Source organism: Coloeus monedula (assembly GCF_965178545.1).
Source record: "Coloeus monedula genome assembly, chromosome: 18".
NCBI classification, from domain to species: Eukaryota; Metazoa; Chordata; class Aves; order Passeriformes; family Corvidae; genus Coloeus; species Coloeus monedula.
Window position 1 is genome coordinate 3,830,055 of NC_138798.1, and position 15,210 is coordinate 3,845,264.

Here is a 15,210-nt window from a genome sequence, read left to right on the forward strand (position 1 = left end):
TCCTTCCTCAAAAATACATTCTGAGCAGTCACAGTTAAAAATAGCAGCAAATGGCTCTCGAGGTTCACGTGTCTCTATTTTATGCCCTGTCCCTGTGGTATTTTTAGGGTTCTCCCAAACTTCCTGGTGATGCTGAGTTCCTGGCACTCTGCTGATGTGCATTTTCTGTCTTTCAGAGGACAAGCTGTATCCCTTGGAGTCTATAAGCCTGGCACACCGAGCGTTTATGGAAGGTACCACACACTGGTTGGGTGGGAAGGGACCTGAAAAATCACCTAATTCCAACCCCCTGCCATGGGCAGGGACACGAGGGCAGATCCACCACAATGAAAGTATAAACAGACCACTGGAAAACATGAGGTTTAAATTCACCCTACACAAGCATGACTAACTCACAGGGGATTTTCACAGGTGCCTAAATGTTCCTCTTAAAGCCCTATTTTAAGGGGTGGTTTGGTTCAGCACAGAAGTCACCAGTTTGGGTGGTAATCCCTACCCTTCTACCATGTCAAAGCCTTTACTTAGGACAGAAGTTCTACCACTATGAGTGAGAATCATCAAAGCCTGTCCAAGAAGACAACTTCTGGCCAAAAACTTGTGGGTTTTAAACTAAAATGGGAATCTGTATTAAATTTAAAAGCCCTGAGAATTCGAGGTTTCAAAGGGAACTAAGCAGATCCTGCACTATAAATTTAATGAAGAAAAAGAGAAACTGCTCTGATATTAACTCCAAGAACAATATGCTTCATAATTACTTTCTGGGGTTGTTTTTGAAATATTTCACAGGACATAACTTTCTGCTGCCCGTGGGATCTCCCTTCTCTGCAGCAGTGCAGAACCTGCTGGAGTGCAGCCAGTTCCAGCTGGCCCTGAAGCTCACGCTCTGTGCCGTCAGATCCTGCCTCCAGCATGTCATTTCAAACACCAGGGATTTGGCCCTGAATGAAAAGGTAACTTTCAGCAAGTTTAGAGTAGTTCTCTAAGGATTTGGGGAGGCAGGGAAAGGCTCTCACCGTGACCTTTTATTAGCACCACTTGATCAGAGGTTGAGTCAGTTTGTGAAAGGAGCTGGTGGTTTCTTCCCTATTTTTCATTGTCCTCTCTCTCTTTACAAAGTGTGTTCAGAACTGAGCTTTTATTCCTGGCCTTCCTGCAGAGACTAGAATGAGTGTTAATAAGTGTTTACTCTTAATTAGTTGTTTTACCATTGTTTAGTATGGGAAAAGTTGCAAGTAGAATATTCAAGAAATATTCCTCAATTCAAAAGCACTTGAAAAACAAATCCTTTTTCGATCTAGAAGAAATCTTTGTAAGGTCTTAAATCTGAAAATAAAAATTACTGTAGTACCTCCTACTGTGCTGTAAATGACAAGAAGTTGAAGGCTTAGAATTTATTTTTAATTATGTGCTGTTTTATTCATAACAGCCACAAGACAGAGATCTACTCACTGAAACCAGAAGCTTGCTCATAGCCATGAAAGAGAGGAGCAGTTCAGTAATCAAGACCTCTGCCCTGAACTTACTACACAAGGTAAGAATCCCCTGGAAGGGGTGAGTGAGCCACTTTCTTCTTCTCTACCTGGCAGCCACGTGGAATTGTTTCAGTTGGAAAAGACCCTAGAGATCATGGAGTCCAACCCTTAACCTAAAACTGCCAAGTCCACCACTAAACCATGTCCTGAGCACCACATCTCCACATCTTTTAAACACCTTTAGTGATGGTGTCTCAACCACCTCCCTGAACAGCTTTTTCCAAAGAGTATTTGAGTCCCTTGTGGCCTGTGGCTCTTTGTTCCTGCTCTGATCACTCTGCTTGGAAGGTTCTGTACAGAGGGAGCCTCACCTTTGGGGGATCCTTTAAGGTCCCAAATGATAGGGATGGCCTTTATGTTCTGTAGGTATTCTCTATCTCATTTTAAATCCTGGACTTGTTTTAGATTGGTAGTTTTTAAAAAGCTCTGTGCAAAACTTGCAGTTTACCATCTTCTAAGGCAGTTTAGACTAAGGGAAGTCACTTTTAGATGGGCTTCAGGATATTCAGATTTTAAATTTCAAATCCTGAAATGCATTTTTATTCTTTTTTTTTTCTTCTAACTTAAAGGCCCAATACATGTCTAAAATTATGGAGTATTTTTCATGTGTTGCACTTGATACAAAGAGACCTATTGAATAAATTAAATAAATTCCTAAGGTTTATCTTTTTTTTTTCCCAAACCACAGGTGTTCAACTCTCATGTCATCGATCAGAAGTTGGCCCTGGGATATTGCAGTATTTTGCCCAAGGAAGAGATGTTCAATAAGCTGTGGGAGATCATAAACAATTCATGGCAAAATTACAGAAAAGTTTTGGTAAATTCCCAAGGCCTCGAGTTTCTTCAGCAAACAGAGAATGTTTGGCATTCCCAGGGCACTGGGAGAGGAGCTGCCCCTGTACCACAGTGTGAAGTACCACAGGCACTTGCTGTCAAAATGAATGTGATTTTCAACCTATGCCTTGGGTTACCTCATCATGACTTATTCCAAAGCTTGAAATTATTTATTTCAGCTCCCATCATTATTTAAATCTACATTTTATTTTGGATAAGTTGTTCTCTGGCAGCAGTTCTCAAGAATGGAATGAGTGAATATATCTATTAAAATAGAAAGGAAGATGGGAAGTAAAACATAAAGAAATGGGGAGGGAGAGTAATATAAGTTCTGAGAAAGTGCCTAAAAAGCACCTTTTGTATTACTTTCTACAATGTTAGGAAAATATTATTGAGAAAGTAAATTTTAAAATAGCTTTGAACTGCCAGATCAGGAGGTGAGGTAGTCCTGACACCTTCTCTGAGGTTTGTTTTCATTTTATACAGTTGTGTGATCATGAATTACTTGAAGTTCCTCTAAGGGTTTAGACCTCAGGATTCCCAAATTTCAGATTATTTATCAGACTTGTATTCATTTCCCTTTTCCTTCCTTCTAGGCAGTAGCTCTGGTGGGAGCACAGCTTGCTGACCAATATGGTGAAGCAGAAGAAAAGAGAAAATTCCAGGAATTGGTTATTGATGCAGAATGGGGTATCCAGCTTGGTAAATTTGGTGTAAGTTTTTATTTATTTACTTACTTTAGGGTTCTATTAACTAATCAGTTAATAATACCAATATAATCTGAGATGCAGGGGGGAGGGTGTTAGACAGATTTACCACTCAAATGTAAGCGAAGTTGGGGTTTTGTTTTTGTTTTTTCATTCTGCTTGTCTGCATAAATAAACATCAGAAACAGAAATGCAGTAATTGAGGGGGCTGCAAAAGAAAATTCAAGTTCTTAAATATTATTTGACACAGGGGATAGTTGGCAAATACACTGCTTTTTTCTGCTATGAAAGTGTTTGGGTTGAAACTAAAGTAGATGCTTCACTGTATAAGGTGAGAAGATGAATTGTTTCTTTGTCTGTAGATTTCTTTTGAGACTGTATTTAGACAGCCACCAATAAGGAAGAAAGAACTCATAAGAGTGCTGGTACAAAACCCAGAAGTAGACACAGGTCTCATCTTGAATTACTGCAGGTACTGATCCTATTAAATCTATTGTTGCTGTAAGAACAGCCATGGGCACTGAAATCTATTCTGATTTAAATAAATCTTAATTAATATAATATGCAAACTGTTCTTTTTTGAAAAATGCTATTCAGAATACATAGAGGCCTTGGATTAATTCATTCATAAGGCAAGAAGCTCCTTGATGACACCAAAGGTCACAGAGAAAATCATATTCTGTTCTTTCCTAGCTCTTTCATGCTGGACAGTGATGTTGCACTGCAGCTCTGCATTGAAACCCTTCTGCTCCAGAATTCAAACACAAATGATGTTGAAGATGACTCTGCAGAAAGCAGTGAGAGGCAACCTCATTCCACATTACTGGGCAGAGCACTAAAAATAATTCCTCTGCTGAAGAGCACCAAATACCTGGTCATGAGCCTCAGTGGAATATTGTGCAAGGTAAAAAAATGATAAAATAAAGACAAAACAAAAACCACAGCCAAATCCCTGGAATCTCCATCTAGTAATGCTGCATGTCACTTGAAGGACAGATTAATAATTCCACAGAAACTGAAAAGGTTGTGTTTTTTCCAAGTTTTCATAGTGTGTGAATGTTAAGTTTCAGTTTTCTGCTTCTCTGCAAAAGAAATTACAGCAACATACCTAATTTTCTTAAAAGAGAGGTAGGAGCCTTTCATCCCCACTTCCCTTAAATACAACCAGCCAGAAAATAATTTTTTTAAAAAGTAATTTCTAAATACACTGGATAAGTTCTGCATTAAAAATAGGTGGGGGTAAAAATGATACGTTGGGAGTGGTTTTTTGTTTGGATGGGGTTTGGTTTTGTATTTGAAGGGTTGGGGTTTTTGTGGGGTGGGTTTTTAGTTGTTGGGGTTTTTTTTGTTGTTGTTTTCAGCACGTCTTTGGTCTTTCTGGAAAATCCTGATGACTTTTTTTAGGATTTAAGAATGCATTTTAGGTAATTATGTCATGCTGCTTATATTGGCATAACACTGAAGAAACAGTAATTAAAACTGGTAATTAACAGGTATTAAAACTGGGAAAAATTAACTCACTTGTATGTTTTTATAAGACAAATCATGTGACATCTTATCAAATAGATGATTATTTTGAACAGCTGGATCCTTATGACTATGAAACTCTGGAAATTGTCCTGAGAGTTATCCAGAGTGCTGATGAGAAGAACACCAGCATCCAGCTGAGCCAGGTATGTCCAGATGTGTTACCTTGCTAATGGCATCTCATTTCTGCTTTGTCTATTTATTATTCATTCAGAACTGTTGAAATCAGTTGAATTATTCCATGTACACATCCTTCCCCCAGAAAACAGCCTTAAAAAAAGTGATTTCTAGTAGTTTCTCAGCAATTCTTGTAGCAGGGACAAAAAGTCTACAGGTATTTAACAACTGGCCCCAAAAAATTGCCTCCAGGACTTAATAGTTTGTTTATTTATATTTTCTTTCTTTTTTTTTTTCTCCCCTAGGCTTTGAGCCTCCTCAAACATCTGAAATCTTATTCAAGAATTTCTCCACCAGTGGACCTAGAACACCAATATCTTTTGGAACAGATGATTCCCTTGTCTCCAGCTGCTCACACCAGGCTGCCCTTTCACCTGCTGTTCTTCAGAACTTCCCAGTGTTTCTGGAACATTATATGTAAGTTCAGCATTTTTTATGGCCATATATATATATATATATATATATTTATATCACATTCCCTTTCTCTGCTATCTGTGATATTTAAAGTGCTACAGTATATGTTGTATATTAACTGTAATTCTTTGTTAATGCAGTTTTTATCTCAAGTACTTCTGAAAGCACTTGTGCTCCCAGATTGCTGCCTAGAGGAGCCAAGATGATAAATACAATGCAGGGTTTGTCCTCAAATTCTTTCCTGGGATCTCTAAAATTTATCCATGTATCCCACTTCCCAGGCCAGTGGGGATAATTATAATCATATCCTTTCTCTCCCAATGGAGGTCCCCATCCACCAATAAACAGAAAGTGCTTAATTTCACAGAGGAAGCTGCCAGTGGATTGTGACACTTTCACAGGCAACTGATTTTTCCCTTTCAGCTGCAGAGCTCAGTGAGGAAACCTTCCCAACACTTCTGTTGATTTCCAAGCTAATGAAGGTAAAGTAACAGCTTGAAGGAATTTATTTAAACATTATTCCCCCACACCCCAAAAAAAGAAGTTTTCATCTTTCTTGTGTGTGATGTTGGCCTCACTGTAGAAGCTCTGACAACTCTTAATCTACTTTAACATTTTTCCAGGTTTCCCTGGATACCTTCCACATGTCTGCAGTTCGACATGTCTTTGAAAAAAAACTGAAACCAAAAATATTTGAAATGAGAAACCATGGCTGTACCTCCATTGTTAACAAGGAAACCATAAAAACTGTGCAGGCACTTCAGTCCTATATGCTGTCCATAGTCAATCCAGAGTGGGCTGTGGCCATGGCTCACAAGATTGCCCAGGAATTCCCCACAGGTGGGTTGCAAATGCGATGGGGGAAGGAATGGGGGGGAACAGGCTTGGGACAAGCAGAGTGAGGGTGTGAGCAAACATTTGTTCACTGATCTTGAATAACACCCAACAAAGTTTGAGGATGAAAACGCTCCTGCATCCAGTTTTGAACAGTTGGTTAGACCAACAGCCATTTGATGTCACAGCACCACCATCAAATCCTTTTTTCCCCCTCTTTTTATAGAATCATAGAAAGGCTTGAAGGTCCTACCAGCCCAAACCAATTCTATTCCAACCTGGACACCTTCCACTGGACCAAGTTGCTCCAAGCCCCAGCCAGCCTGGCCCTGTTGTCTTGCCAAAAGTTTCTCCATGTTCACACCATCTTCAGACATGTTTTCCACCAAAAGCCAATATTTCAGCCCAGTTTAATTACCTTTTCTGCTATTTGAATCCAAATAAATAATATTTTTTTGTCTTTAGACACAAGAGTTTTCCTAATATTTTAAATAGCTTCTGATTTTTTTTTAATTCTTCAAAATAAAATGAGTATAGGATATACTGTAGGAAAGATTAATGAAAACTTAATTTATTTACTTCTTTCCCTTCCTTTTTTTTGATCTTTAAAAAGGTCCTGACCATGTCCAGGCATTGAAATTCTGTCTCCATCTGGCTGAGAAGTGGCTAAAGAGTGCTACAGCTCAGGTAATGGAAACGGCTTGCCAGACTGTTGTGGAATTATTACAAAAAAATTACAAAATACTTAAGTTTGTATTTTAATTTTTGGTGGTTTGGGCAGTGGAGTGTAAATTGTACCATAACCAACCCTGATATGAGAAATACTTTTGGGGCAGTGACCCCCCAGAAGAATCCTCTCTGTCTTGAAACATTCTCCTGTTAACACCCTGCAAAAATCAGACTTCGTCTTCTTGGAGCTTGGACAAAAAATAAGCAGTTTCAGGGAAGAATAATTTGTTCTTTCTCCTGTTGTGTGCATTTTTCGTGCTGCAGGAGAATGAGGTGGAACCTGACCCAGCTTTGATCAATGGCATTATTAATTTTTGCTCAGAGTTCCAAGATTCTTTAGCTGTTTGCAGTGTTATATTTTAAAAAATCTGCTTTGACTTGATTCTCAGGCTTGTTTTTACATGGTTTCCTTTCTCAGGGAAAGGTGAATAAGAATCTCAGCTTTGATCATAAATATCAAACTTCCTATGGAGTTGTTGAGGCACAAAGAACACTAAATAGTTATCTCTATTTAGTCACATGATCAGATAGAATTGTGCCCAGATTAAACTGAAATTAAACTAAAATTTGAGCAGCCACGAGTTTTAATAATAATCTTTTTTTCTTCTCCATTTTACCCTAAAATCTCTTCATTTTACCTACTGCCACATATTTTATTTGGCTTTTTCACAACATAGCTTTGCAATTTTTTTCAAAATACCTTTCCTAGCTAGAGCAACAGGGTTAATCCTCTCTGTCTGCAGAAAAAAATATCTGTGGGTACAGGTGTGGGGACACCTCTGAAAAGCTGATCCTGTCTGTAAAAAGTTAAGATTACTTTTTCTTGTGCTTTTTAGTAAAAGAGGCTTTCTAATGTAAAACTGTGGTGTTTTGCTAAAGGATAAGCCATGTGAGAAAGCAGAAATCCTCCAGAGGAACTTACACTTGCAATATAAGAGAGCAGCAACAGAAAATGTCCTGATAACAAATAACTTGAACACTGGGGAGCATCTAAAGTCCATTGGGAAACCAGCAAATCTGATTGTTTTACTGTATGAACACCACAGTATAGACCAAAGATTCCAAAATCCAGCTGGCAGAGATTATCCAGGTGAGTTTTCATAATCCAGGCTCAAAGGAGCAAAGAGAAGCTCTTTAAAAAACCCCAAGCAAGGTGATGCTGGTTTGGAAAGAACATTGTCTGCACCTCTTCCTGTAGATATCCATGTGGCAGCTAAGGAGATAGCTGAGATTAACAACTTGGATATGAACAAAATTTATGACAAACTTCTGGCCAAATGGCTGTGTCCAAGCACACCACCCTCAGGGGTAAGTCATCACTTTGGGGTTTGAAGGAAAATGACCAGTTACATCAAATATGAAGGGTTTTTTTGTTCAAAAAAACTGAGGTTGTTCTACACAAATTGCCTGTAGTACTCCTGAATCTATTTAAGATTTCAATACCTTCCTAAAATAGCACACTGCTGTCTCTGGTGAGAAGGATTTGAAGTGCTTTCCCTTCTGTCTGTGTAGAGATTAAAACCTTCCCCTTGGTGCTGTGTAGCCAGCCTGAAGGAATAAAGCACTTGTAAATATATCAGCCTCATCAAACACTGATTCCAGGCTTTAAGCAGGGATATGACCCAGCTATTTATCCAAGCAATGTGGAAAACTCATCTAAATTTTCATTTCTTTTTAAAGAAAACCCAAGATATCTTTGGAGAGGTACAGGAAGATGAGGAACTCCGAAGGTACGTGTGTTGTCTTACCTATAATATGGTGAATTATTTTTAACTTGCCAGTTAAAAATGGATCTTTCAAGAAACTGAAATGTGTGTGCTTCAGAACTCACTGTTCTTATTTTTACTTTCTGCTGACATCACTTTTGAATCATCCAATATTTATTTATGCCACAAAGTGCCATTGACAGTAACTTACAGATGCAAGTGCTTAAGACTAGATTTTTGGAGGTTTTCCCCTCCTTTTTCATATCCTTGGAATAACTTATCCTTGCTCTTTTTGACAGTGAAATATTTACATTTCAATGACTGTTGATGTGTTGTGTTTCAGTAGCTGTGCTTGCATTAAAAACAAACCCATTTTTGCAGAGTTATTTACCTACTTCAGTCTCGCCCGATGGATTACAGTTCAAGAATGCTTTTTGCAATTACAACATCTGTCACATCTGTGAGTTGCTAAATTCTTATTTTAGCTTTTCACCTCTTATTGAAATCAAATGTTGTCTGCTTAACTGCAAGAGCTTCAACCTATGGCCTTTGCATCTGTGTTTTGGATGGTTTGTGATTTGTATGAGCTCTGTGTTTTCCCCCTTCACCAACCTTTGGGTTAAAACTGGGATTTTCATTGAATTTTGCTATTGACTGTCAAGAGCAGCCCTTGAACTCTGGGTTTTCTAAACTTATTGCTGATATTATCTGAAACAACTTCACTAAACATTTTTTAGAGTGTGCCTTAAGCTGGTGTAAGGCATTGGCTCACTTTGGGTGGAATAAAGGAAAGTGTTAAAATTGTTTAAACAGAACCTTAACCTCCAGTTTTTCCACACTTAATAATTATATTTGTGATCTTATATATCACAAATATTCAAATATATTTTTCTTGCCTGCACCAATAATCTTAAATCTAGAAAACCTAGAGGGTTATATACCTCTAGGATGATCCTCTCCAGTTGTTCAGCCAATTGTTGTGACTTTGGGACTGTTTTTCCCCTCAGCCCTTTGGTGACACTCAGCTGACATTTGCTCACAGGACCAGAGCGTTCAGGTGTTTGCTCTACCTGGCAGATACCAACACTGTGGAATCACTCTTCAAGAAACCCATTGAGAAAGTCAAGTAAGATGAATTTTTTCCATATTATTAAAGCAACAGAAGGATACTTTTCAGTGTTATCCTGAGCTTGAATATGTGGATTAAATATAAACATCACTTAACTCCTGCTTTGGGGGTTTATTGTCACAGGTATTTTCTGAAGTGCTGCATTTATCTGGCAGAGTTTGAGATTTTGAATATTCCATTTACTTATGAATCATTCCACAAGAGTCCCAAGGAAGGCATGATTAAAGGGCTATGGAAGAACCACAGTCATGAACCCAGGGTAGGATTTTTAAATCCTTTGTAAATTTTGTTACACACTGTGTGAATCTACACCTCTCTGCAAAGCACAGGCTTTTCTTAATAGATGTTGCTTCAATGTTCTCTGGAGATGACAGATAAAAGCTTTACCCTTCCTGCAGTTAGAAGATAAAATTATACCCCATTTAGATGGTTTAGGTTTTGTTCCTACTGTGTGTAAAATAATTTTGAAAGTGGCTTGTAAAGGTTTGAAGATCATGAATTTCTGTTAAAATGCAGCGTGTCCTTGCTCCCCTTCAGGCTGTGAGACTGGTGACAGAGCTTAGTTTAGAATACAAAGTGTATGATTCTCAGCTCTGGAATGGCCTCCTACAGAAACTCCTGGGCTTCAATATGGTAAGGAATTTTTAAGGATAAAGTCCTTCAGCAAGGTGAGAAAAAGGCTGGGTTTTATGCTGAAGAATGGGATAGATACAGAAATCATAAACCATGGTTACTTTGGGCTCTGAGATACTGAACTGGTGAAGATCTGAGGAATTTGTGTCTTAGCATTGAATTTTGATCTGAAATTGTTGTACTTCCATTTTTTGAAAAGCCCTTCAGAATAAATCCTGTGGGAATAAATTGATAATTTTCTTCATGTTATTATCATTTTATAACATAAACAGGCACATTCTTGTGTGCAAATATATGCAAACTGTGCATACATGTATGTACATATATACATACACAAAACATGACCCCTAAAATGTGATGGAAATCCTGATTGTTGGCATTCAGAATCTTAATTGCCTGTGATTGTCAAACATTATGTAAAGTTGCTGCAGCCTAAGGAGGTAACAGATGTACCTGGCAGTGTGGTTGATAATTTAATTTACTAAACTACAAAGCATATTTCCATAGGTATCAAAGGAATACAAAGAAAGTACCTTAAGAAACTCTAAGTTTGCCTCCTCTAGACAAAACAAGCTAAATGCAGTCCTGTGGATTATTGCCAAATCTTCAGAAACACCAAAGTACTTGAATGTTTTTTTTTTCCAGATTCAGTATCTAAGAAGAGTTTTGGTTGCAATTACTGGGATTCCTTCATTATGGGAGGTAAGCAAATAGTGGCTGGCTTCTCATCTTTTCTTCACTTAACAAAAACTTAGAGTCTTTGCATGTCAGCCATGAAAAGATTCTTTTTGAATTCCTGTTATTTTTATGACAGTGCAATATATCAGTAAACACTGGACAGAATCATTTTGCCATCAGTCAGAATATCTTAGACTCTGAGATAAGGACAGCAATGTTAGGGAATAATTCATCCAGGATAAGTAAAAAGGAATATCGACAGCCTTCTTCCAGGTGCAGTGGGTTGGGGTGTCTGTGTTTATAACACACTTGGTTACACCTGCTTTTGGCTGTTACTTGAAAGAAACCTTGTTGCCAACAGATTCCCAGCTTCAGTCAAGCCTGGCGCAGTGTGGTCCTGTCCCCCTTCCTCACAGGTAGGGGTTGTAACTCACTGTCCTGCTCCTGGAGTAACTTGATTGTAGATTTACTACACCTTGTTCTCTTTCTTTCTCAGCCTCGTGCCCACCAAGTCCCAAACAGCTCCAGGAGTGCCGGGAGTGCTTTGTGCTTCTGCTCAAGTGAGTTCACAGTGCTGACCTAACTCTGCTCCTAAACATCCTGTCCATAAACCAGACTGGCATTGCCTTTACAGTGTAAAAGGCACATTGTTTCATTATTTGTTTCACCACAGTGCTCCGACCTGCTCAAAAGAACCACCAGCGCTCAAAGAGCCTGATGTGAACCAAAAGTTAGTTAGGAAATAGAATAGGTTTGGGTTGGGAGGGACCTTAAAGATTATCTTGAAAGGCATCCTACACTGGATCTTTTGGTGCAGATATCTGTACCAAAGCTCTGCTCTGGGCCAACAGTTGGCCAGCAATTCCCCTCAAAATAGGACCTTGGCTGCTTAGAAAGAGAAACTGGAGTTGGGATTTGAGATTTTTTTCAGGCTAGAAAATCCCCATGCATTTGTATTCAGTGAAATTTCAACTTGCTTGGCCATTTCTGAAATTAATGTGAGGTAGAAATGCGTTGCTCTACCTGACTTACAAATCTCAGGGCAGTTGTGCTGGCAGCACTGAGCCATCCAGTTAAACAAATCACAGCTGAGACCTTCCCTCCTGATCTCCTGAAGGTGTCCTGTGCTGGCTGACCTGGATATCATTGGAATTGCTAAACAATACACCCAGCTGGACCTCCCAGCTTTTGCCCTGGGGTGCCTCTTGGTCATTCCTCACTCTGAGAAGCGAGAGCAGCAAATCCAGGTAAATAACAAGTTTTGTGTCCTGTCTCTGCAAGGGAAATGTCTTTAAGCATGTCCTGCTCACCAGAGACTGTCAAAGGTGGTAACTCAGAATTCCAGTTAACTTAAACACATCCCTGCTGATGAATGCTCAACATTTCCCACCCCCAAAGGCTTCTAAAGGGATCATGTGAACACTTCCTCTTCTTTTTTCTTTTAAAGCTCCAGTCATCCCCAGTAGCTTTGTCATATGACTTTGCCTTTAGAGAATTTGAGGATGTTTTATGGGATCCCACCCATAAAACACATGGGGAAAAACCCAGTAAAACCCAAGCTGTAGCAGTTGTAAGAAAAATACTAAATCCTACTTTGGAAGAGTGTTGAGTTGAAAGCTCCTGACTTCCAAGGAAGATGTTTAATAGGCACCACAAGTTCTGATACAAACCTTTCGCCTTAAAGCCATATCCTCACCATCCATGAGCCTTGACATTTTCCTTTCTCTCCTCATTTGTTTCTATTAATTTATGCTCTGCATTGTTCTCCCTGATGAAGCATTATAGGCTGTTCCCATATTTGTCACGAGCAAACTGGGACCAGTAAAGGCACCTTAAATTCTTAGGCTTCTGGTCATTAAAGTTATGCTCAGAAGGTTTCCCCAAATCACAGCTTAAGTGTAAAACATTCAGCCAAAAAATTCTGTGACAGCTACAGCAAAACACCATTTGAGAGTTAAAAGCAACACGTTCCATCCAACCACACAGATCCTGGTTTGATAATTCTATGTTTGCACCTAGAATTTCAAAATATTTCTGAATAAATTAAGTATTTGTTCTGGAAGGAGAGTTCCTACTTGAATCAAGCACAGAATAATAATGTTTTGTAACTTATTTTCACAAGAGTTTGTTATCAACGTGTAAGAAAGAAACTGTGCTGCAACAAATAGAGGAACACATGGACACTGGAGAACTGGTAGCATTTGCTTCCCAGGTAAATAAATAAAGTTTACTTCACTTCCCTTTGAGTTGGAGGCTTTTTTGATAGATAAGTGTACACAGGACCTTCTTTTCTCTCTCCTGTGATCTTATCCAGCCTTACTTAACAGAATGTTCAAAAAATGTCAAATACTTGTAAAATACATTTTTATTTATGTTGTGCAACTGAAAAACTTCTTGGATATACCCAGTGCTGTATTCTGGGCTGCCCCTGTTTGGAGGGCAGCAGAACCACCTTGTTTTTTTGAAATAAATATTTGAAGCTAAAAGGCCAAAGGATTTAGGAAACTGCACTTTTGCCTTGCCTTCAGCTGCCTCCCTATGGGCAAGTTTAACTCATTTCCCTCTCTGAATCTGGGATCAGTTTTCAGAAAATCTGCCATTTCACAGCACTTAAAAAAACAAAATATAAAAAAAAACCCCTGTTCTCTATAGAGTCCAGTATGAAAACTATAAGCTCTTTCCTTTCAAAAGTAAAATCTCTTGTCTAAAATATTAATACTTTTCATTACTAAAATCTACAGATCAGCTCTTTGGTTTTGGACAGTATCATCAATGAGAAGCTCTATGAACAGTTCTGGAAAACCAAGTATTACCCACTGTTGAAGCAACACCTGATAAACACCCACAGAATAAAAGGGCTGGTGGATTATTTTGCCAAAAATAACTGGTAAGTTAATAAATGGTAAAAAACCAGGTGTAACTGGTAGTAATTACAGGAATTAAATCTCACCTTTATTTGATTTTCATCTGTTTGGAGGTTCTCTAGTACTTGGTGTCTAAGGGGTTTTGAAGTATTGCTAAGTTAAATAAATAAATCTCACCTCACTACTTTGCATACTTAGGACAGAGTTTTACAGCTATTCAAGACCAAGTAAGAGATTGTTAAACCTGGACTAACAGCAGATGAAATGCAGTTAAAATAGAAGCAACCAGAGTGAAATAATCAAAATCTTGACCTTACCTTTAGGTGAATCCAGCTCGAGGGGGCATCACAGAGTCATAGCTTCAGCAATAAGAACACTCAGAAAAAAAATTAATGAGCTGCCTGTACTGAAGACTTGGGAATTAGTGGTTTTGCCACAAAGTTTTCAAGAATTAAAAGCACCTCTTGTGCTCCACTTAAATCACAAAAGGTCCTGGGTTGGGCCCCACTCACCTGTGGGTGGTTCACAGCACTTGGGCTCCTCTCACATCTGGGGACACTCAGGCCAGAGCCCAAATCCTTGGGCTGGGAGGGTTACCATTTATCCCACACTCAAACTGGGACAGGAACCAATAAACATTTAAATTCTAGAATATATTGATTTTATTAACAGCCCAGGGAAAAAGCCAGGCTTGTTTTCTCTACTGGGAAATGGCAGGACCCATCTGACTTCAAAACTGTGGGATCATACTTTGTTTTTCTACTTGTTGTTTAAATCACTGGCTTTTTAGAGAGCTTCATCTGATAAAGCTGATCAGCTTTTGCCTCCTACAGTCTTGATGATGCAACGGTCCTGATTCAAGAGTATCAAGAGAAATGTGGGAATCCTGCTCTGGCAGACATCCCAGCATCTGATCTTCTGCAGGTAAAACAAACCACTTCTGCATTTCAGGCAGTATTTTCTCCTTTTTTCTCTAAAGATTTTCACCCAACTTTTTGCAAAAATACTTTTTAGCTGATCTACTTCAGTAACATGTATTGTATACAATAAAACATCCCTTCATCAATTCAAATAATTCGTTTTACCTGAACCAAGTCTGTGCCATGCTAACCCTCACACTTCCAAGGACTTTCCCAGGTCTTGGATCATATCCCATTTTCCTAAGCCCTATTAACATTGTTCTTTGACCTTCCAGACGTACCTGACTGGATCAGAGGGGTCCTGTGTCCTGGAACTGCCATAAATTAGGTTGAGATTTACCCTTTCCCCTCCTCCCTCTCCTGGCAGGAGGAGGGGCTGTGCATTCAGAACTCTTGTCCTGGTCAAGAGAACATCAGACTAAAACCCCAAAGCTTTTACCAAGAGAGTCCACAACCTCTCCACATTTTTTCAGCTGTTCTAGGCTGCTTCTCCTCCATTCTCCATCCCCCTGAAAACAGTTCAGAT

At 38.9% G+C, this 15,210-nt stretch overlaps 1 protein-coding gene across 1 annotated transcript in view; it reads left to right on the forward strand.

Annotated features, from left to right (window-relative positions):
* KNTC1 (kinetochore associated 1) overlaps nucleotides 1-15,007 on the forward strand; it is a gene marked incomplete at both ends in the record, with an annotated part of 30,451 nt that extends 15,444 nt beyond the window's left edge. The window contains 27 exons of the mRNA XM_082293779.1: nucleotides 177-233; nucleotides 787-950; nucleotides 1,427-1,531; nucleotides 2,221-2,349; nucleotides 2,963-3,079; nucleotides 3,436-3,545; nucleotides 3,767-3,977; nucleotides 4,657-4,746; nucleotides 5,023-5,194; nucleotides 5,615-5,673; nucleotides 5,815-6,031; nucleotides 6,639-6,712; nucleotides 7,634-7,844; nucleotides 7,953-8,062; nucleotides 8,435-8,484; nucleotides 8,842-8,920; nucleotides 9,468-9,586; nucleotides 9,713-9,848; nucleotides 10,127-10,222; nucleotides 10,868-10,924; nucleotides 11,262-11,316; nucleotides 11,397-11,460; nucleotides 12,018-12,147; nucleotides 13,023-13,112; nucleotides 13,642-13,787; nucleotides 14,598-14,688; nucleotides 14,960-15,007. Of these exons, the coding sequence (XP_082149905.1) occupies nucleotides 177-233; nucleotides 787-950; nucleotides 1,427-1,531; nucleotides 2,221-2,349; nucleotides 2,963-3,079; nucleotides 3,436-3,545; nucleotides 3,767-3,977; nucleotides 4,657-4,746; nucleotides 5,023-5,194; nucleotides 5,615-5,673; nucleotides 5,815-6,031; nucleotides 6,639-6,712; nucleotides 7,634-7,844; nucleotides 7,953-8,062; nucleotides 8,435-8,484; nucleotides 8,842-8,920; nucleotides 9,468-9,586; nucleotides 9,713-9,848; nucleotides 10,127-10,222; nucleotides 10,868-10,924; nucleotides 11,262-11,316; nucleotides 11,397-11,460; nucleotides 12,018-12,147; nucleotides 13,023-13,112; nucleotides 13,642-13,787; nucleotides 14,598-14,688; nucleotides 14,960-15,007 (2,987 nt within the window). The remainder of the gene's footprint in view (nucleotides 1-176; nucleotides 234-786; nucleotides 951-1,426; nucleotides 1,532-2,220; nucleotides 2,350-2,962; nucleotides 3,080-3,435; nucleotides 3,546-3,766; nucleotides 3,978-4,656; nucleotides 4,747-5,022; nucleotides 5,195-5,614; nucleotides 5,674-5,814; nucleotides 6,032-6,638; nucleotides 6,713-7,633; nucleotides 7,845-7,952; nucleotides 8,063-8,434; nucleotides 8,485-8,841; nucleotides 8,921-9,467; nucleotides 9,587-9,712; nucleotides 9,849-10,126; nucleotides 10,223-10,867; nucleotides 10,925-11,261; nucleotides 11,317-11,396; nucleotides 11,461-12,017; nucleotides 12,148-13,022; nucleotides 13,113-13,641; nucleotides 13,788-14,597; nucleotides 14,689-14,959) is intronic.
* Between the last annotated feature and the right edge of the window lie 203 nt (nucleotides 15,008-15,210).